The sequence below is a fragment of the Coregonus lavaretus genome, assembly GCF_964263955.1.
Source record: "Coregonus lavaretus genome assembly, chromosome: 4".
Taxonomy (NCBI): domain Eukaryota; kingdom Metazoa; phylum Chordata; class Actinopteri; order Salmoniformes; family Salmonidae; genus Coregonus; species Coregonus lavaretus.
The window spans coordinates 76,846,953-76,870,093 of record NC_139991.1 but is presented as its reverse complement, the minus strand read 5'-3'; the positions used below and the strand labels follow the sequence as shown (position 1 = coordinate 76,870,093).

The window sequence follows — 23,141 nt, the reverse complement described above, 5'->3', positions numbered from 1 at the left end:
GAATTTAAGAATCCACTACTTATTGTATATAGGAGAGGTCACAATTTACGAGATAAATTGGTCCATGCCAACTGCCAGCCACAAAAGAAAATGAGACAGGCTCTTTTACGCCCTCTTCCGAATTGTAGCTATAAATGCAGAGGCTGCGCACAGTGCAACATTATGATGAAGTGTGAATATTTCTGCCACCCACATACAGGAAAACGGTTCCAAATAAATGACAGTATTATGTGTTCCACCACCCATGTTATCGACATGATTAAATGTCCATGTGGGCTGTGTTATGTAGGTAAAACCTCTCGTTCTCTCAAACAGAGAATTAGTTAACAAAAGTTCAATCAGGAGAAACGACAGGGATTATCCAGTCGCAGTACACGTGCCGTCATCATTGCTTTGCACAAAAAGGGCTTCACAGGCAAGGATATTGCTGCTAGTAAGATTGCACCTAAATCGACCATTTATCGGATCATCAAGAACTTCAAGGAGAGCGGTTCAATTGTTGTGAAGAAGGTGTCAGGGCACCCAAGAAAGTCCAGCAAGCGCCAATGCCGTCTCCTAAAGTTGATTCAGCTGCGGGATCGGGGCACCACCAGTGCAGAACTTGCTCAGAAATGCCAGCAGGCAGGTGTGAGTGCATCTGCACGCACAGTGAGGCGAAGACTTTTGGAGGATGGCCTGGTGTCAAGAAGGGCAGCAAAGAAGCCACTTCTCTCCAGGAAAACATCAGGGACAGACTGATATTCTGCAAAAGGTACAGGGATTGGACTGCTGAGGACTGGGGTAAAGTCATTTTCTCTGATGAATCCCTTTTCCGATTGTTTGGGGCATCCGGAAAACTTGTCCGGAGAAGACAAGGTGAGCGCTACCATCAGTCCTGTGTCATGCCAACAGTAAAGCATCCTGAGACCATTCATGTGTGGGGTTGCTTCTCAGCCAAGGGAGTGGGCTCACTCACAATTTTGCCTAAGAACACAGCCATGAATAAAGAAGGGTACCAACACATCCTCAGAGAGCAACTTCTCCCAACCATCCAAGAACAGTTTGGTGACGACCAATGGCTTTTCCAGCATGATGGAGCACCTTGCCATAAGGCAAAAGTGATAACTAAGTGGCTCTGGGAACAAAACATCGACATTTTGGGTCCATGGCCAAGAAACTCCCCAGACCTTAATCCCATTGAGAATTTGTGGTCGATCCTCAAGAGGCGGGTGGACAAACAAAAACCCACAAACTCCAAGCATTGATTATGAAAGAATGGGCTGCCATCTGTCAGGATGTGGCCCAGAAGTTAATTGACAGTATGCCAGGGCGGATTGCAGAGGTCTTGAAAAAGAAGGGTCAACACTGCAAATATTGACTCTTTGCATAAACTTAATGCAATTGTCAATAAAAGCCTTTAACACTTATGGAATGCTTGTAATTATACTTCAGTATACCATAGTAACATCTGACAAAAATATCTCATAACACTGAAGCAGCGAACTTTGTGAAGACCAATACTTGTGTCATTCTCAAAACTTTTGACCAAGACTGTATGTTATGTTGTAAATGTGAACATGAATTAATGCCACCATTTCAGATTACGTTTTTCTTGGGCTGTACCCAATTATTTATGAAAACTTGCTTGATGGGTCGATGTCCTCATTGTGGTTTTACAGACGTGTTTAATACGTTTTATGTACAAACTGTATTAGAATATTAATGAAATGCACATTGTTATATTTGGTAACACTTATTTTCCCTCGAATCCAATCCCATTCGATACATTGAACGGATGTGCGTGGAGCTATGTCTACGTAAGGGTGCTATTTATTTATTTTAACTCACAAAAGCTCTGACGAAGGCCTTGAGGCCGATACGTAAAGCTTAATAAAGAGCAGTGATACTAGCAAGAGCAGTGTACAGGTTTCTTCTTTTTTTTCTCATCTTATTCAACTGTTACCATGCACCTGCAACAAAGATAGCTCAGGTGTGCGAGTGCCTTTTCAACTGATGCATTTATGAAAACATTGTAAGCCCTTTCTAAGGCATTCACTTTTCTAAATTTCAGTACGAAGATGAAATGCCGCTGAGGTACTCCATGCTCTTTGAAAACACCATCTACATCGAAACATTCTTCTTTTGCTTTGTTGTAGTGTATGGAATACTACATTTACCCATTTGGGTCACTGTAAGTACTTCTTCTTAATGAATGCAGTTTGATATGTTTTATTAATGATGAAAACAGTTGCTTCGAGAAGGGGAAATGTATTTGACTGAAATTCTGAGTTTATTTCTGGTGGCTCTGATAGGAAATACATACTTGAGCTGATTTATTCTACTCTTTCTTCTTTTTGTGATACAGCTGTATGAGAAACTGCACAAGGGTAAAGTTGAACCACAGCCCACTGATCACATGACTGAAGACTTTGAAATGAAGGAGACCAATTCCAAAAATGTGAACTTCTCAAAGCGATCCAGTGCTGATGTATTCATCCAGTGCGGATGAATTATGAGATGAATTATTTTTTCACAGCCACATAGGCATTTTTCCATTGGAAGATTGGTTCTATAATATTTCAAGCATTATTAAATTTTTTATTGATTAAAAATGGAAGCAACGTTTTTGTCTTTTCTTTTGTAGTTGTCACATGCACAGGATACAGTAGGTGTAAAACAGTACAGTGAAATGCTTAACTTGCGAGCTCTACATGATGCAATGGGTTGAATTAATAATGAAATAAGCATGAATCATATGTCGCCACATCTCTTGCTCCGTACACCACATCATAACGGTCCTTTCATCGTTTCAGGGCGGTACTACAATGAATGGCAGGGACTGGGAACTAATCCACGTTCAATTTGCTGGACACTGCAACCAATCACCGTTCACGATCTATCCGGAAGTTGTATGCACAGATAACCCTACGCACGAGCACAAGCACCAACGACGGACGTGAGGGACGATTCATTTTAGTATTAGTAATCCATTAAAATATACACATTTTATACAATTCCTACGTGGATATGGCGGAGCAGGTAACCAAAACCATAGGTCAACTCTCAGTGGGTAAGTAGATAACATGACTAGCTCGTGTTATTTGCTAGCTAATATACAATCATTGTAGCTATTGAAATCATGCGATGTGTTGCATCAGACCGGAGTTGCTAGCTAGCTTTCATAGCACCAATGATGACATTTAAATAAATCATTGCATAGCACAAGCTTATCTTGACTGTCTAGTTAGCTAAAACAAGCTAGCTAAGTTTACTACGCATCGGTGTGAGCTCTGTGCTTTTTTTTTGTTTTAGGGCTTTTTTCATTTCTGTAATCCCTGTAGCTAAGCATATGGTAAAATGTCTGTGTCACGCTCCAGTTATCTAGCCGACGACCTTATCTTGCCTAACTAGCATAATCACTGTCATGCCATCAGATCTCCAACTTTTGGGTGGGTGAAATAGGCTACATAGTGGGGTGTCGAATACGGGAGTTTTCATCATGAATGACCATGAACATGTCAAACTAGGTTTAGCTAGCTGAAATAACATACATTCAAAATCAAGTGTTGAGTGCTTTCACTTTTTCCAGGTGAGCTGTATGTGTCTGACAAAGAGGGGGATGACCAGGGTGGTGATGGAACAACGCAGAAGCCTTTCAAGACCTCATTGAGGGTAAGAGGAATCAGTGTTGTGTACCCCTATTTCTGCTTCATTACGACGCCATCCAACAGAACTGATACGTCTAGGCGTTTTTGAATCAATCACAGTTAAGTTAATTGCTATAACAACAACTATTTGATTTCAAAGGCTTTGACATTTGCTGGAAAGGAGCCATTCCCAACCATCTATGTGGACTCTCAGAAGGAAGGAGAGGTACGCAGTTACAAGCAATGAAAACTAAGTCGTTTGGTTTCACTTTCATTTGGGTTCACTTTCAGATTTTGTTTCCCTTATTATTCTAGCGTTGGGCAGTGATCTCCAAGACGCAGATGAAAAATGTGAAGAAGTTATTTGCTAAAGAGCAGACGAAGAGCGACTCTATAGACAAAAAGGAGGTGCGTGGGAGAGGCGGCAGTGTGGGGAAATAGTCAGAGGCTGCTGCATCCCGAATGGAACCCTATTCCCTATATAGTGCACTACCTCTGGTCAAAAGTAGTGCACTATATAGGGGATAGGATGCCATTTGGGATGCTACCATTTATAATTATTCACGCAATATCGTCTTGGGCAATAAATAGTTGTGGCTATCAGTGCAATATATTCACAGGCAGCAGTAGCCTATGTTAGCTGCAATTTATGTAAGTTATTTTCAACTTTGATTTAAAGGCAGAGGATTCTGAGAGACGAGAGAAGAACCTGGAAGAAGCTAAGAAAATCACCATTGAGAATGACTCAAGCCTTCCAGAGCCCAAAACGGTCAGATCCACTATATTCTCTTTAGTCAAACTCATCTTTTGTATGTTTTGTACTGTTTAAAAACAACTCCTCATCTTTGGAAATAAGAATATCATTTTTGTCTTCCTTTGTGTTGAAATATTGAAATTGAATCAACCCTTTCCCAACAGGTTAAAGTCTATCAGCTGGAGCCTCTCCGGGGGGAGAGAGTGAAGGTGTTTGGCTGGGTGCACCGAATGAGAAAACAAGGTGAGGATTGTAGAACGTTTGGTTAATGTGTGTCTGACCAGTTGTCAGTATGCCACAACACTTTAACTAGTTTATAACATGCAAGTTTTTTTTTTTAACAGTTTACGCTCGTGATTCCAATGCATGATAGAATCAAAACCACCCTCCGGGTTTCCTATTTACTTTACATGGTGCACTACAGCAGGGATCATCAACTAGATTCAGCCGCGGGAGGATTTCTTTCTTGAGCGAATGGTCGGGGGCCGGAACATAATTACAAATAATCTGTAGACTGCAAATTGAACGCAAGAATCCCAAACAGATATAATATTTTACTAAATATTTAAAACCTTGCTTACATTTGGATACAGTCACGTCTCTATTATGCGTGCGAATACTTAGAAACAGATTTCCAAAATTAATGACTTGGAGCTGATTTCCTGGTGTTTATTACAGGCTTATATGTCCAACAATGAAAATTCCCCCCCCCCACCCCGAAAACTAACTTGGGGGGCCAAATAAAACCACTGGTCCATCAGTTAGGGAACCCTGCACAACATACTTATTTTGAGTGCTTTGTGGGCAACTGGATGAGAAGAGAGGGGCTTCATGGCTCATAGTGTGTTTATTGTTAGCATTATTTAGTATTTATTTTACCAGGGAAGTTGACTGAGAACACATTCTCATTCTCTTGCTAGGAAAGAACCTGCTGTTCATTGTGCTGAGAGATGGAACTGGTTTCCTGCAGTGTGTTCTCAACAATAAATTGGTACTTCTTTATTTTTTAGTATTTAAAACACATTTATTCTATTTTTTATTTATTTATGGTCCCTCTATTTTAAAAAAATAATGTTTTTTTAATACTTTTTTGTTGTTGTCACCACTATAGTGTCAGTGCTATAATGCCCTGGTGCTGTCCACTGAAAGCACAGTGGCTCTGTATGGGACAGTGAAGCAAGTACCCGAGGGAAAGCAGGTACAGATTCTTCAATTACTTACATACTTTAATTGCCCAGATTAAACCGTGATATTTTCCCTCAAACCTTATTTTTAGACCAGGAATAGGCCCAATCTGGTTCTGGGAAAACTGTCCCTTTTAACTATTAATTTAATTAATGTATTAGATTGTTTGTTATTTTATTATTAGAGCTATGACTGACTAGGATGTTCTCTCCCCTCCTCTCTCATCTCGTCCTCTCCTCTCTTCCTCCTCTTTCTCCAGGCCCCAGGTGGTCATGAGCTGCACTGTGACTTCTGGGAGCTGGTGGGCCTGGCCCCGGCTGGAGGAGCCGACAACCTGCTGAACGAGGAGTCTGATGTGGACGTTCAGCTCAACAACAGACACATGATGATCCGTGGGGAGAACGTGTCCAAGATCCTCCGGATCCGCTCCACTGTCACACAGTGCTTCAGGGATCACTTCTTCAACCGCGGATACCATGAGGTACAGTAAGAGCGGATACACTGTACAAACGTCCTCTGTTTGAGCTCTTTGAAGCATAAAACCACAAAAATAAATTGAACACATAAATAAAACATAGAATAGTAATATACAGATGCAGTCGAATATATTTGTCACATTTTACATTTAAATTTTTAGTCATTTAGCAGACGCTCTTATCCAGAGCGACTTACATGAGCAATTAGGGTTAAGTGCTTTGCTTAAGGGCACATCGAGACTTTTTTTTAAAATGTGGTACGACTATAGTCGTATAAAAACTGGAAGGAAACATGATAAGCTTTGAATCTTGAATTGTTGTATATTTTCACCCTTTTTCCATGTATGTCTACGCTTCTGTCTAAATCTCTGTTTTTTTTTGTATTTGGTTCTCCCACAGATCACCCCACCCACCCTGGTGCAGACCCAGGTGGAGGGAGGTTCCACCCTGTTCAACCTGAACTACTTTGGGGAGGAGGCGTTCCTGACCCAGTCCTCTCAGCTCTACCTGGAGACCTGCATCCCTGCCCTGGGAGACACCTTCTGTATCGCACAGTCCTACCGCGCTGAGCAGTCCCGCACCCGCAGGCATCTGTCTGAGTGAGTAGTGGAATTGCTGTTGTTTTCCCTTCCTGTTTTCAAATAGCAAAAACATTACCTTAGGAAATCCTCTATTTTGTATTTAACTTTTATTGATACGGGTTAGTTTCACTGACATAAAACCTATTTTTCAAGAGACACTTTCTAGTGTTTAACATAACTACATAGTATAGGGCCCTCTGCCTCTATGTGATTACCTACAGAGGGAGGGAACATAACCTATGTGCCCTCCCTCCCTCTGTAGGGACACTCATATAGAGGCAGAGTGCCCTATTAACCTATGTGCCCTCCCTCTGTAGGGACACTCATATAGAGGCAGAGTGCCCTAATAACCTATGTGCCCTCCCTCTGTAGGGACACTCATATAGAGGCAGAGGGCCCTATTAACCTATGTGCCCTACCTCTGTAGGTACACTCATATAGAGGCAGAGTGCCCTATTAACCTATGTGCCCTCCCTCTATAGGGACACTCATATAGAGGCAGAGGGCCCTAATAACCTATGTGCCCTCCCTCTGTAGGGACACTCATATAGAGGCAGAGGGCCCTAATAACCTATGTGCCCTCCCTCTATAGGGACACTCATATAGAGGCAGAGTGCCCTAATAACCTATGTGCCCTCCCTCCCTCTGTAGGGACACTCATATAGAGGCAGAGGGCCCTAATAACCTATGTGCCCTCCCTCTGTAGGTACACTCATATAGAGGCAGAGTGCCCTATTAACCTATGTGCCCTCCCTCTGTAGGGACACTCATATAGAGGCAGAGTGCCCTATTAACCTATGTGCCCTACCTCTGTAGGGACACTCATATAGAGGCAGAGTGCCCTATTAACCTATGTGCCCTCCCTCTGTAGGGACACTCATATAGAGGCAGAGTGCCCTAATAACCTATGTGCCCTACCTCTGTAGGTACACTCATATAGAGGCAGAGTGCCCTAATAACCTATGTGCCCTCCCTCCCTCTGTAGGGACACTCATATAGAGGCAGAGTGCCCTAATAACCTATGTGCCCTACCTCTGTAGGGACACTCATATAGAGGCAGAGTGCCCTATTAACCTATGTGCCCTACCTCTATAGGTACACTCATATAGAGGCAGAGTGCCCCTTCATGACCTATGAAGACCTTCTGAGCAGGCTGGAGGACCTGGTGTGTGATGTGGTGGACAGAGTCCTGAAGTCTCCTGCTGCTCCTCTCCTCTACCAAGTCAACCCTGTACGTCTGATGTTTCATTGGCAGCTATTAGTTCTCACTATGTCTGTCTGGCCGTCTCACTTGCACGCTCTATCTGTATGTCTCTCTCTCTCTCTCTCTCTCTCTCTCTCTCTCTCTCTCTCTCTCTCTCTCTCTCTCTCTCTCTCTGTATCTCCCTCTTTCCCTGTCTCTCTATATTTCTCTCTCTCTCCCTCTCGCTCTCTGTATCTCTCTCTCTCTCTGTATCTCCCTCTCTCTCTGGATCTCCCTCTCTCTCTGGATCTCCCTCTCTCTCTGGATCTCCCTCCCTCTCTGTATCTCTCTCGCTCTCTGTATCTCTCTCTCTGACCCTCTTTCTCTGACTCTGTCTCTGACTGGGTCTCTCTCTCTCGTAGTCTTGTTCACTGAAGTGGATGTATTCTTTAAGGGTTTTATCGCAAAATAATGTTTCCTGTTTGAGATTCAAGTTTCCTTGACCTTTTTTTGAGCTCATTCAAAATACCTCCTTCAAATCCTTGTTTTGTGGTGAAAGGCTAAACATGAGGATACCACAGTACTAATGTGGCCTGTCGCTTTCCTCTCCACCCACCCCAGGACTTCAAGCCCCCCAAGAGGCCCTTCAAGAGGATGAACTACTCTGATGCCATCGTCTGGCTCAAGGAGCATGACATCAAAAAGGACGATGGGACCTACTATGAGTTTGGAGAGGTATATTTGACTATGAATAAATGCCATTTGATAAATGGTTTAGGGTCGGCATATACCGCAGTCAATTATAATCACTCCCATCTAATCACTATCTCCCTCAGAAATAATATTTGGATAGTGTCGATCTGGACTACATATTACTTTCAATGGAGAATCTCTATTGAACATGCTAGTCCATAACTTAATCTGTGTCCAGAAAACTGACATAAAGAGAAAAAAGGAATGTTTAAATCAAATTAAATCACATTTTATAGGTCACATTCATGTGTTTAGCAGATGTTATTGTGGGTGTAGCGAAATGCTTGTGATTCTAGCTCTGACAGTGCAGTAATATCTAACAAGTAACATCTAACAATTTCACAACAAATCAAAATTAAAACAATTCAAATTTTATTTGCCACATGTGCCGAATACAACATGTGTAGACATTACCGTGAAATGCTTACTTACAGCCCTTAACCAACAATGCATTTATTTCTTAATAAAAAAGTAAAATAAAACGACAACAAAAAAGTGTTGAGAAAAAAAGAGCAGAAGTAAAATAAAACAACAATAGGGAGGCTATACAGTGGGGAGAACAAGTATTTGATACACTGCCGATTTTGCAGGTTTTCCTACTTACAAAGCATGTAGAGGTCTGTAATTTTTATCATAGGTACACTTCAACTGTGAGAGACGGAATCTAAAACAAAGATCCAGAAAATCACATTTGTATGATTTTTAAGTAATTCATTTGGAATTTATTGCATGACATAAGTATTTGATACATCAGAAAAGCAGAACTTAATATTTGGTACAGAAACCTTTGTTTGCAATTACAGAGATCATACGTCTCCTGTAGGTCTTGACCAGGTTTGCACACACTGCAGCAGGGATTTGGCCCACTCCTCCATACAGACCTTCTCCAGATCCTTCAGGTTTCGGGGCTGTCGCTGGGCAATACGGACTTTCAGCTCCCTCCAAAGATTTTCTATTGGGTTCAGGTCTGGAGACTGGCTAGGCCACTCCAGGACCTTGAGATGCTTCTTACGGAGCCACTCCTTAGTTGCCCTGGCTGTGTGTTTCGGGTCGTTGTCATGCTGGAAGACCCAGCCACGACCCATCTTCAAGGCTCTTACTGAGGGAAGGAGGTTGTTGGCCAAGATCTCGCGATACATGGCTCCATCCATCCTCCCCTCAATACGGTGCAGTCGTCCTGTCCCCTTTGCAGAAAAGCATCCCCAAAGAATTATGTTTCCACCTCCATGCTTCACGGTTGGGATGGTGTTCTTGGGGTTGTACTCATCCTTCTTCTTCCTCCAAACACGGCGAGTGGAGTTTAGACCAAAAAGCTCTATTTTTGTCTCATCAGACCACATGACCTTCTCCCATTCCTCCTCTGGATCATCCAGATGGTCATTGGCAAACTTCAGACGGGCCTGGACATGCGCTGGCTTGAGCAGGGGGACCTTGCGTGCGCTGCAGGATTTTAATCCATGACGGCGTAGTGTGTTACTAATGGTTTTCTTTGCGACTGTGGTCCCAGCTCTCTTCAGGTCATTGACCAGGTCCTGCCGTGTAGTTCTGGGCTGATCCCTCACCTTCCTCATGATCATTGATGCCCCACGAGGTGAGATCTTGCATGGAGCCCCAGACCGAGGGTGATTGACCGTCATCTTGAACTTCTTCCATTTTCTAATAATTGCGTCAACAGTTGTTGCCTTCTCACCAAGCTGCTTGCCTATTGTCCTGTAGCCCATCCCAGCTTTGTGCAGGTCTACAATTGTATCCCTGATGTCCTTACACAGCTCTCTGGTCTTGGCCATTGTGGAGAGGTTGGAGTCTGTTTGATTGAGTGTGTGGACAGGTGTCTTTTATACAGGTAACGAGTTCAAACAGGTGCAGTTAATACAGGTAATGAGTGGGGAACAGGAGGGCTTCTTAAAGAAAAACTAACAGGTCTGTGAGAGCCGGAATTCTTGCTGGTTGGTAGGTGATCAAATACTTATGTCATGCAATAAAATGCAAATGAATTACTTAAAAATCATACAAATGTGATTTTCTGGATCTTTGTTTTAGATTCCGTCTCTCACAGTTGAAGTGTACCTATGATAAAAATTACAGACCTCTACATGCTTTGTAAGTAGGAAAACCTGCAAAATCGGCAGTGTATCAAATACTTGTTCTCCCCACTGTATATACAGGGGGGGTACCGGTGCAGAGTCAATGTGCGGGGGCACCGGCTAGTTGAGGTAACATATACCCAATACACACAAATCTAAGTAAGAAAATATACATATATGGACGAGCGATGTCAGAGCAGCATGGACTAAGATACAGTAGAATATTCTAGAATACAGTATATACATATGAGATGAGTAGTGCAAGATATGTAAACATTATTAAAGTGACTAGTGTTCCATTTCTTAAAGTGGCCAGTGATTTCAATAGGCAGCAGCAGCCTCTACTGTGCTAGTGATGGCTATTTAACAGTCTGATGGCCTTGAGATAGAAGCTGTTTTTCATTCTCTCGGTCCCAGCTTTGATGCACCTGTACTGACCTCGCCTTCTGGATGATAGCGGGGTGAACAGGCAGTGGCTCGGGTGGTTGATGTCCTTAATGATATTTTTGGCCTTCCTGTGACATCGGGTGCTGTAGGTGCCCTGGAGGGAGGGTAGTTTGCCCCCGGTAATGCGTTCGGCAGACCGCACCACCCTCTGGAGAGCCCTGCGGTTGCGGGCGGTGCAGTTGCCGTACCAGGCGGTGATACAGCCCGACAGGATGCTCTCAATTGTGCATCTGTAAAAGTTTGTGAGGGTTTTAGGTGCAAAGCCACATTTCTTCAGCCTCCTGAGGTTGAAGAGGCTCTGTTGCGCCTTCTTCACCACACTGTCTGTGTGGGTGGACCATTTCAGTTTGTCAGTGATGTGTACGCCAAGGAACTTGAAGCTTTCCACCTTCTCCATCGATGTATTGTTCAGTGGACCTTCTCTTTGTCCAGCTCCTGTTGTTATTGTGGCTGTGCGTTATGAAACCCTCTCCCTCCTGTGTTTCAGGATATCCCAGAGGCGCCAGAGAGGCTGATGACTGATGCCATCGGTGAGACCATCCTGCTGTGTCGCTTCCCTGCTGAGATCAAATCCTTCTACATGCAGCGCTGTCCTGAGGACCGACGCCTCACTGAGTCGGTGAGTCCCTGACCAAGAAAACATCACGGAAACCATGACCGGAAAAACCACACCTCAGAGAAGCCATCATGACCCTTACCAGGGCCTCATTCAAAAAAAAATTCTGATCAGTTTAGTCTTTTCGATCATAATGAATAAGAATGTGGACAGTGGGGAGCTGATTCTGAGAGGCTTTTTGGATATTTTCCCTGAAAGACATCCTCATTGTAGTCCCTGATGCTCCTCTCCCCAGTGAAATAACTCATCCTCATTGTAGTCCCTGCTGCTCCTCTCCCCAGTGAAATAACTCATCCTCATTGTAGTCCCTGATGCTCCTCTCCCCAGTGAAATAACTCATCCTCATTGTAGTCCCTGCTGCTCCTCTCCCCAGTGAAATAACTCATCCTCATTGTAGTCCCTGATGCTCCTCTCCCCAGTGAAATAACTCATCCTCATTGTAGTCCCTGCTGCTCCTCTCCCCAGGTGGATGTGCTGATGCCTAACGTTGGAGAGATCGTAGGAGGGTCTATGAGGATCTGGGATGCTGAGGAGCTGCTGGAGGGATACAAGAGGGAAGGCATTGACCCAACCCCTTACTACTGGTACACTGACCAGGTATGTAGATCTACCCAACCCTCTAATACTGGTACACGGACCAGGTATGTAGATCTACCCAACCCCGTACTACTGGTACACTGACCAGGTATGTAGATCTACCCAACCCCTTACTACTGGTACACGGACCAGGTATGTACATCTACCCAACCCCTTACTACTGGTACACTGACCAGGTATGTACATCTACCCAACCGCTTACTACTGGTACACTGACCAGGTATGTAGATCTACCCAACCCCTTACTACTGGTACACGGACCAGGTATGTAGATCTACCCAACCCCTTACTACTGGTACACTGACCAGGTATGTAGATCTACCCAACCCCTTACTACTGGTACACGGACCAGGTATGTACATCTACCCAACCCCTTACTACTGGTACACGGACCAGGTATGTACATCTACCCAACCCCTTACTACTGGTACACGGACCAGGTATGTACATCTACCCAACCCCTTACTACTGGTACACTGACCAGGTATGTACATCTACCCAACCCTCTAATACTGGTACACGGACCAGGTATGTAGATCTACCCAACCCCTTACTACTGGTACACGGACCAGGTATGTAGATCTACCCAACCTTCTAATACTGGTACACGGACCAGGTATGTAGATCTACCCAACCCTCTAATACTGGTACACTGACCAGGTATGTAGATCTACCCAACCCCTTACTACTGGTACACGGACCAGGTATGTAGATCTACCCAACCCCTTACTACTGGTACACGGACCAGGTATGTAGATCTACCCAACCCTCTAATACTGGTACACGGACCAGGTATGTAGATCTACCCAACCCTCTAATACTGGTACACGGACCAGGTATGTAGATCTACCCAACCCTCTAATACTGGTACACTGACCAGGTATGTAGATCTACCCAACCCCTTACTACTGGTACACTGACCAGGTATGTAGATCTACCCAACCCTCTAATACTGGTACACGGACCAGGTATGTAGATCTACCCAACCCCTTACTACTGGTACACGGACCAGGTATGTAGATCTACCCAACCCCTTACTACTGGTACACGGACCAGGTATGTAGATCTACCCAACCCCTTACTACTGGTACACGGACCAGGTATGTAGATCTGTAGATCTTATTAATGTAAGCAATAATACACAAGGGGGCGTGCTTCATTGCGATTTTAGTATGGCTGCTGGGGTCATAGGTTAGACACCCTAGCGTTTCCGGAACTAAGTGTTTTATGAAAAGAAATAGAGAATCTGTTAGTAGATTTTTTTGATTGTGTGTTGCCTTAATAATGCCAACGTTGTGTCTTCCAGAGGAAGTATGGGACCTGTCCCCATGGTGGCTACGGGCTGGGCCTGGAGAGGTTCCTGACCTGGCTGCTGAACAGACACCACATCAGAGACGTGTGCCTCTACCCCCGCTTCATCCAGCGCTGCCGACCCTAAACTACCAACTAACCACCCTGCTCCCTGCATTTCAAGAGACCAAGGCTGCATCCCAAATGGCTACCTATTTCTGACCAGAGCGCTATCCCTGTATAACCAGAAGTAATCATCCTAATGCACTGCAAGGTGGCCAACATACGAGGCTTGAGAACTAAGATCACTTAATTACGTTCAGGAAACGACAGTAACAAATCTCTGCAAATGTAAGATTTGAAATGTGTTTTCAGTTGTGAAATTCATGCTGTTCAGCAAATACTATTTTGTCTGCCAATAAATGTATACTGTATGTGTGCTACAATGTCTGTCTGAAATGTTCTGTGGAGAGTGGGGACACGCATTCTGTTACATCTCTTGTATATTGTAACAAATTACTGATCCACAACTGTTGCAATAATCCTGTTAAACAAGGAAGTGAAAGACGAGGGTTAGAATAAGGCAGATATTTCCTTGAGTAACTTCCTTCTCTAGACTTCCTTGTGTTTTTGTACAGATTCATTTCCTTGTACACCAAAGAAAATTGAATATGTATCGAAATTCTCACTATGTACAGTACCAGTCAAGTTTGGACACACCTACTCATTCCAGGATTTTTATTTATTTTTTACTATTTTCTACATTGTAGAATAATAGTGAAGACATCAAAACTATGAAATAACACATGGAATCATGTAGTAACCAAAAAAGTGTTTAACAAATCAAAATCTATTTTATATTTGAGATTCTTCAAAGTAGCCACCCTTTGCCTTGATGACAGCTTTGTACACTCTTGGCATTCTCTCAACCAGCTTCATGAGGTAGTCACCTGGAATGCATTTCAGTTAACAGGTGTCCCTTCTTAAAAGTTAATTTGTGGAATTTCTTTCCTTAATGTGTTTGAGCCAATCAGTTGTGTTGTGACAAGGTATACAGAAGATAGCTCTATTTGGTAAAAGACCAAGTCCATATTATGGCAAGAACAGCTCAAATAAGCAAAGAGAAACGACAGTCCATCATTACTTTAAGACATGAAGGTCAGTCAATACATTTACATTTTAGTCATTTAGCAGACGCTCTTATCCAGAGCGACTTACAGGAGCAATTAGGGTTAAGTGCCTTGCTTAAGGGCACATCGACAGATTTTTCACCTAGTCGGCTCGGGGATTAGAACCAGCGACCTTTCGGTTACTGGCACAACGCTCTTACCCACTAAGCTACCTGCCGCCCCAATACGGAACATTTCATGAACTTTGAAAGTTTCTTCAACTGCAGTCGCAAAAACCATCAAGCGCTATGATGAAACTTGCTCTCATGAGGACCGCCACAGGAAAGGAAGACCCAGAGTTACCTCTGGTGCAGAGGATAAGTTCATTAGCATTAACTGCACCTCAGATTGCAGCCCAAATAAATGCTTCACAGAGTACAAGTAACAGACATCTCAACATCAACTGTTCAGAGGAGACTGCGTGAATCAGGCCTTCATGGTCGAATTCCTGCAAAGAAACCACTACTAAAGGACACCAATAAGAAGAAGACACTTGCTTGGGCCAAGAAACACAAGCAATGGACATCAGATCGGTAGAAATCTGTCCTTTGGTCTGATGAGTCCAAATTTGAGATTTTTGGTACCAACCGCCGTGTCTTTGTGAGACGCAGAGTAGGTGAACGGATGATCTCTGCATGTGTGGTTCCCACAGTGAAGCATGGAGGAGGAGGTGTGATGGTGTGGGGGTGCTTTGCTGGTGACACTGATTTATTTAGAATTCAAGGCATTTGTTTTTCATCAGGACAATGACCCAAAACACACCTCCAGGCTGTGTAAGGGCTATTTGACCAAGAAGGAGAGTGCTGGAGTGCTGCATCAGATGACCTGGCCTCCACAATCACCCGACCTCAACCCAATTGAGATGGTTTGGGATGAGTTGGACCACAGAGTGAAGGAAAAGCAGCCAACAAGTGCTCAGCATATGTGGGAACTCTTTCAAGACGGTTGGAAAAGCATTCCTCATGAAGCTGGTTGAGAGAATGCCAAGAGTGTACAAAGCTGTCATCAAGGCAAAGGGTGGCTACTTTGAAGAATCTCAAATATAAAATATATTTTGATTTGTTTAACACTTTTTTGGTTACTACATGATTCCCTATGTGTTATGTCATATTTGTTATGTCTTCACTATTATTATACAATGTAGAAAATAGTAAAAATAAAGAAAAACCCTTGAATGAGTAGGTGTGTCCAAACTTTTGACTGCTAGTCAAAAGTTTGGTGGTTTATGGAACACAACAGAACAGCACCAAAAACAGTGGTGGAAAGTACTTAAGTAAAAATACTTTAAAGTACTACTTAAGTAGTTTTGGGGGGTATCTATACTTTACTTTACTATTTATATTCTTGACAACTTTTACTTCACTACGTTCCTAAAGAAAATATTGTACTTTTTACTCAATACATTTTCCCTGACAACTCAAAAGTACTCGTTCAATTGTAAAATTCACGCACTCATCAAGATAACATGTGGTCATCCCTACTGCCTATGGTCTGGTGGACTCACTAAACACAAATGCATCTTTTGTAAATAATGTCTGAGTGTAGGAGTGTAAAAATAAGAAAATGGTGACGTCTGCTTTGCTTAATATAAGGAATTTGAAATTATTTATACTTTTGATACTTAAGTATATTTTAGCAATTACATGTACTTTTGATACTTAAGTATATTTTAAACCAAATACTTTTAGACTTTTACTCAAGTACTATTTTACTGGGTGACTTTTACTTGAGTAACTTAATATTAAGGTATCTATACTTTTACTCAAGTATGACGATTGGGTACTTTTTCCACCACTGCCAAAAATGACGAGAACACCATGGGCTACTGTCCGGCAAGGCTAGGGATGGGAGCGCACAGCTTTCTACGTGAGAGCTCGTCTGTCTTTTTCCCAACGCAGTTAAACGAAACCACGCCCCGTTATTCAAAGGGGCGTTCTACAACGCTTTGAGCGCTCTCCAAGTCCGGAAGTGAATATCACGTAGCGCGAAATTTCTGTCACTGATTGATAACATTTGCCCTTGTATTTCAAGATTGAAAAATATTTCAGTCACCTGATTAATAACATTTGCCTAAATCCTTAATATATACATATTTTTTCTATGCCAGTGCTAACCACTCCCCTTGAGCATTTTGTCTTTTTAGCACATCCAAAGCTGATGAAGGGGGAGTGCCCAATCTCAAATAGCCTTGACAATGTGTCTGTGGTTTTGGCCCCAACATCCCAATGTTTAAGTGCATCAGCCACAAAGAGATTGTGGTTGTGGACATCGGCGTCTGGACACACGCACCATGGCTGGATACATAGTTAGATGTGGGTCCTTGCTCCTAGAACAAACATTTGATTGTCTTCAGCTAAATCAAAGTTAGAGAACGATTAACCACAATGGGCAGGCTTGTATTTGTAAATAAACCATTCATTTTTTTACATTTACATTTACGTCATTTAGCAGACGCTCTTATCCAGAGCGACTTACAGTTAGTGCATACATTATTCTTTTTTTCTTTTCTTTTTTTCATACTGGCCCCCCGTGGGCATCGAACCCACAACCCTGGCGTTGCAAACGCCATGCTCTACCAACTGAGCTTCACACACCTGCTCAGCCTCCCCTTTCCGGTGACACAGCGTATCAGAGTGATTCTCATTTTGGATGGACAGCATGTGTTGTTTGATGTTCCCTCGGTCCTCTGTAGCTCAATTGGTAGAGCATGGCGCTTGTAACGCCAGGGTAGTGGGTTCGATCCCCGGGACCACCCATACGTAAAAATGTATGCGCACATGACTGCAAGTCGCTTTGGCATATTAAATTAAATTGTCCGCAGTGGGGGATCTTCTGTTGGCACCTGTAACAAGCCTAAACAGAAGGTGTATTGTATTTATTATCTGAATGTCTAATGCCTTACATTTGCTCTATCCCACCAACTAAATATCATTTTACCCACTTCAATCATTACCTTGAAAATAAGTGTATGTCCTTTCCTGGGTCTTGTTACGCGGACCCTCCATGTCACTCCAGTGTCTCTAGTCTTTAGAAGCCACTCTTGTAACTCCTCAACAGAATTCACTCCCAGGCGTAGGCTCAATTCAAAAGTTGAGTGGTCTCTCTGGGTAGGTCTCTCCACAAGTGAACAAATATTATATTTGTACCCAGGGGGTTGCCAACTCTAAATGGGAAAACAATGTAACTTGATGTGTTGTGTGCTATAGTCAGAGCAATTTAAACAATTTTATAGAAATGATTAGCTAATAAATACTTGAGAAATTATGAATAGTAAGCATATGCTTTTACCTGATAATAGACTACTAATGATAATATAACAACTTTAAATACCGAGCTAGTAACATTAAGTAGCCTAGGTTAACTTAGCTGATCATTGAAACTCTGAAAATAAATACATGGGCAAATGTTACCAAAGCTGTTAATAATAGGCCTGCAGTACGGTAGGCAGCTAATTGTTTAAATGACACTCTCCATCCTTACCTTGGAAGGTCACTGTCTCTCATGGGTGTGTGTTCATCCTTGTGTGTGGTCCTCTGTAGCTCAGCTGGTAGAGCACGGCACTTGTAACGCCAAGGTAGTGGTTTCGATACAAAAAAAATAATAATGTATGCACGCATGACTGTAAGTCGCTTTGGAGAAAAGCGTCTGCTAAATGTCATATTATTATTATTATTATTATTATCTTGTCTCTCAACAGGCTCAACAGCTGTCGCTAGCCAATGGGAGCGTAGTAGAACGCCCCTCTGAATAACGGGGCGTGGTTTTGGCTTAACTGGGCGGGGAAAAGAGCACTGGGCGTAGCTTGTAAACACGCATGACGAGGGCTGTTAGTGTCAACCCTCGGGTGTAGAGGCTGTTTTAGTTAGCGAGCACGCAATTTGTTAGAAAGACAAGAAATAGGATCCGCCGACTGGATCAAAGCACTCGTCCATTTGAACGTGTGAATAGGGACGCTAACGAAACATGATGTCAGTTTTGGGAAGCGCGAGTCGGCTCATTCAACGTAAGTGGATGGTAGCTAGCAACTTTTTGCTAATTTTAGCGAGCTAGCTATACAGATAACTAACTGGTAATGCAGAAGTTGTTGGTTAGCTAGCAAGTTAGCAGCAGCAGCACGAGAAACATGAACACAAACAAAAGTTACTAGTGTCTTTGACATGCATTTGCTGGCCGGCTAACAGCCAAATGCTAGCAAGCTAACTTCTATTGCCCACTAACATGCCCTTTACCACACTCGCTAGCTAGTCCACTAACTAGCATTGCCTTTTTAACCTTCAGGTTGTGAATGAGTAAGGTATTTCGTGAGAGACCGAACTTCACTGATGCCTCAAGATATAGCGTTACACTAGCACTATTTATTTAAGTAAATCATATTTAATTTAATTGCAATAATATGCCCAGTCGACAAGTCAATAGCTAACTAGCTAGTAACGTTAGTGCTTCTAACCGTAGCTGGCTTGCTTGAGGACTAACCACATCTAACTAATGTTTAGTAAACCTTTGTCAAACTGTTTTATATAATATTATTGAGCTCTAACTGGAGTTACTATTTAATTGTGAAAAAAAAGGCTATTCATGACCATGGTTCGGCTAAAATTTAGGCTGTCGTTAGCTAATGCAATTCAAAGTTACACAACTGACATTTGTCAACTTGCATAACCATGCGCCACTTAGCGTCCTCTGATTGTTACTGCAGCCAATTATAAATGTATATTGGTACATTTACATTTTAGTCATTTAGCAGACGCTCTTATCCAGAGCGACTTACAGTTAGTGAATACATATATATATTTTTTTGTAATTTTTTGTTTTTTTCAAACTGGTCCCCCGTGGTAGCTACTGTTAGTCTACTAAAGCTATTCTTAATAACAAATACTAAAGGTGCTGCTCCCAAGCTTGACAGATAATACATGTTGGTAATGGCTAGAAATAATTCTCGAAATAATGTTTTCAATATGATTCTAAAATGTCATGTTTTTCCTATCCGTTTTAGCCATAGGCTTAGAAGGAAGCATATCAATTGAATCGTCTGATTGACTTTCATCTTGCCACCTCTCTCCCCTTCAGTTGCCAGGTGCAGTAATACCATAAGGATGTGTGTTACGACATCTCTCAGAAGACAGTCTACTGCAACCGCTGCAGCCTTCGCCCAGCCAGCCTCCACCGCAACCCCAGAAGCTGTGGAAAGCAGGTCCAGTACAATAGACTACAGAAAGGGACTAAATATCCCCTTTGATTCAAGTTATCTCTCGTACCCTGTCATCATTCATAACCAAATGTGTTGAGTGAGTAACTCCTCTGCATGTAGACACAAGCCTATTCTTCTATGTCGATGAAAGGACTAAATTGAGGTCGGGAGCCCTGCACCAAGCAAAACAAACGCAGATGCATAAAGCTGTGTATGTGAGCTGCATTGATTACACCCAAAAAAAGTATTGCAGACTGAAGTTCAATGAAGAGATGGGGTCTCTTTTTAAAAAGGCAGCAGCCAAAACGTAAGGCCACGCTGAGCTTTATTGGATTCAATAAATGTAAGACTGAGCAAGAACAAACTAGAAGTTTGTGTGTGCCTGGGGAAATACCTACTCTGGTCCACAGTATAGTAAAGTAGTATAGGCCTCCCCACTCTGGTCCGTAGTATAGGCCTCCCCACTCTGGTCCACAGTATAGTATAGTAGTATAGGCCTCCCCACTCTGGTCCACAGTATAGTAAAGTAGTATAGGCCTCCCCACTCTGGTCCACAGTATAGTATAGTAGTATAGGCCTCCCCACTCTGGTCCACAGTATAGTACAGTAGTATAGGCCTCCCCACTCTGGTCCACAGTATAGTATAGTAGTATAGGCCTCCCCACTCTGGTCCACAGTATAGTATAGTAGTATAGGCCTCCCCACTCTGGTCCACAGTATAGTATAGTAGTATAGGCCTCCCCACTCTGGTCCACAGTATAGTATAGTAGTATAGGCCTCCCCACTCTGGTCCACAGTATAGTATAGTAGTATAGGCCTCCCCACTCTGGTCCACAGTATAGTATAGTAGTATAGGCCTCCCCACTCTGGTCCACAGTATAGTATAGTAGTATAGTCCTCCCCACTCTGGTCCACAGTATAGTAGTATAGGCCTCCCCACTCTGGTCCACAGTATAGTATAGTAGTATAGGCCTCCCCACTCTGGTCCACAGTATAGTATAGTAGTATAGTCCTCCCCACTCTGGTCCACAGTATAGTATAGCAGTATAGGCCTCCCCACTCTGGTCCACAGTATAGTATAGTAGTATAGGCCTCCCCACTCTGGTCCACAGTATAGTATAGTAGTATAGGCCTCCCCACTCTGGTCCACAGTATAGTATAGTAGTATAGGCCTAATTTTGGGACAAAGACTGATGCGTACCAGTTGGTTATGTATGTGGTAGATCCTTCATACGGCCTTGCTCCATGTCTTCCAATGGCACAGCAGCTCTTTCTGGATACATGCCTAGATATCAGAGTTATACAAGGGATATATATCTGCATGGCTGTTTCAATTCTAAATAATGATACAGTATTAATGTAGTACTATACATATCCTTGCAGAAAGCCCAAAACAGGGATTCTGATGATGAACATGGGAGGACCTGAGAAACTGGACGATGTTCATGATTTCCTGCTGCGCCTCTTCTCCGACACCGATCTGATGAAGCTTCCTGTTCAGAAGTAAGTGTACTCACAGAAACACACACACACATTCAAGAGCAACAACACAAAGCAGATCATTGTACAGCAAAGGGGAGATCAGATATCTTTGTCAGCTCTGTTTGGCCTGGGATTAAGGTTTTGAGTGCTCAAGTACATTTATGTTTGCCTGGCCCAAGATCTGTTTGTGCCGTCTTGCCATGGATAGATAGATAGATAGAAATGTTCCATACGCACAAAAAGCTTATTTCTCTCAAATGTTGTGCACAAATTCATTTACGTCCCTGTTTTTTTTCATATCACAGCCATAAAACTCTCATTGGTGAAATCCCTGAACAGTTTCCTTCCTCTCCGGCAACTGAGTTAGGAAGGATGCCTGTATCTTTGCAGTGACTGGGCGTACCTATACCCCATCCAAAGCCTGATTTAATAACTTCACCATGCTCAAAGGGTTATTCAATGTCTGTTGTGTTTTTTGGGGGGGAAATATTTGTAAAAAAATAAAAATAAAAAGGTACACACATCTACCAATAGGTGCCCATAAATTCATGACTTGATTGAGGGACCTTGCAGATAATTGTATGTGTGAAGTACAGAGAAGGTAGTCGTTCAAAGATCATGTTAAACACGATTATTGAACACGGAATGAGTCCATGCAACTTATGTGACTTGTTAAGCACATTTGTACTCCTCAACTTATTTAGGCTTGCCATATCAAAGGGGTTGAATACTTATTGACTCAAGACATTTCAGCTTTACATATTTAATTCATTTCTAAAATGTTCTACAAACAAAATGTAATGCATGCATACATACAGCGCCTTCAGAAAGTATTGACACCCTTATACTTTTTCCACATTTTGTTGTGTTAAAGCATTCATTTAATAATGTTATTAAATTGACCTGACGCTGACCTACACACAATACCCCATAATGTCAAAGTGGAATTTTGTTTGTAGAACATTTTTAGAAAATAGTTGTAATGTAAAGCTGAAATGGAAGAAGGAGTTTGGAACCACCAAGACTCTTCCTAGAGCTGGCCGCCCGGCCAAACTGAGCAATCGGGGGAGAAGGGCCTTAGTCAGGGAGGTGACCAAGAACCTAATGGTCACTTTGACAAAGCTCCAGAATTCCTCTGTGGAGATGGGAGAAACTTCCAGAAGGACAACCATCTCTGCAGCACTCCACCAATCAGGCCTTTATGGTAGAGTGGCCAGACGGAAGCCACTCCTCAGTAAAAGGCACATGACAGCTCGCTTGGGGTTTGCCAAAAGGCACCTAAAGGACTCTCAGACCATGAGAAACAAGATCCTCTGGTCTGATGAAACCAAGATTGAACTCTTTGGCCTGAATGCCAAGCGTCACGTCTGGAGGAAACCTGGCACCATCCCTACGGTGAAGCATGGTGGTGGCAGCATCATGCTGTGGGGATGTTTTTCAGCGTCAGGGACTGGGAGACTAGTCAGGATCGAGGGAAAGATGAACAGAGCAAAGTACAGAGAGATCCTTGATGAAAACCTGCTGTAGTGCACTCAGGACCTCAGACTGGGGTGAAGGTTCACCTTCCAACAGGACAACGACCCTAAGCACACAGCCAAGACACCGCAGGAGTGGCTTCGGGACAAGTCTCTGAATGTCCTTGAGTGGCCCAGCAAGAGCCCGGACTTGAACCCGATCTAACATCTCTGGAGAGACCTGAAAATAGCTGTG

At 43.0% G+C, this 23,141-nt stretch overlaps 2 protein-coding genes across 2 annotated transcripts in view; both read left to right on the top strand.

Annotated features, from left to right (window-relative positions):
- The first annotated feature begins 2,882 nt into the window (after positions 1-2,882).
- Positions 2,883-14,032, top strand: LOC311127674 (asparagine--tRNA ligase, cytoplasmic-like). The gene is made up of 15 exons (XM_084159544.1): positions 2,883-3,049; positions 3,569-3,651; positions 3,787-3,852; positions 3,942-4,034; positions 4,306-4,395; positions 4,545-4,623; positions 5,301-5,371; positions 5,492-5,578; positions 5,825-6,046; positions 6,441-6,640; positions 7,718-7,853; positions 8,427-8,540; positions 11,577-11,708; positions 12,171-12,302; positions 13,609-14,032. Exons 1-15 carry the CDS (start codon positions 3,007-3,009, stop codon positions 13,738-13,740), a joined length of 1,680 nt encoding a protein of 559 aa, XP_084015670.1. The 5' UTR covers positions 2,883-3,006; the 3' UTR covers positions 13,741-14,032.
- A 4,548-nt stretch (positions 14,033-18,580) lies between these two features.
- The window catches only part of fech (ferrochelatase), a 29,680-nt gene continuing 25,119 nt past the window's right edge, over positions 18,581-23,141 (top strand). The window contains exons 1-3 of the mRNA XM_084159548.1: positions 18,581-18,764; positions 19,829-19,952; positions 21,333-21,452. Of these exons, the coding sequence (XP_084015674.1) occupies positions 18,725-18,764; positions 19,829-19,952; positions 21,333-21,452 (284 nt within the window). The 5' untranslated portion in view covers positions 18,581-18,724. The remainder of the gene's footprint in view (positions 18,765-19,828; positions 19,953-21,332; positions 21,453-23,141) is intronic.

Bases quoted from the DNA above. Each gene is read 5' to 3' on its own strand.
- LOC311127674 (XM_084159544.1), top strand. From the start codon at position 3,007: ATGGCGGAGCAGGTAACCAAAACCATAGGTCAACTCTCAGTGG. The intron at 5,579-5,824 runs GTACAGATTCTT...CTCTTTCTCCAG, and splicing joins AAGTACCCGAGGGAAAGCAG to GCCCCAGGTGGTCATGAGCT. The intron at 12,303-13,608 runs GTATGTAGATCT...TGTGTCTTCCAG, and splicing joins ACTACTGGTACACTGACCAG to AGGAAGTATGGGACCTGTCC.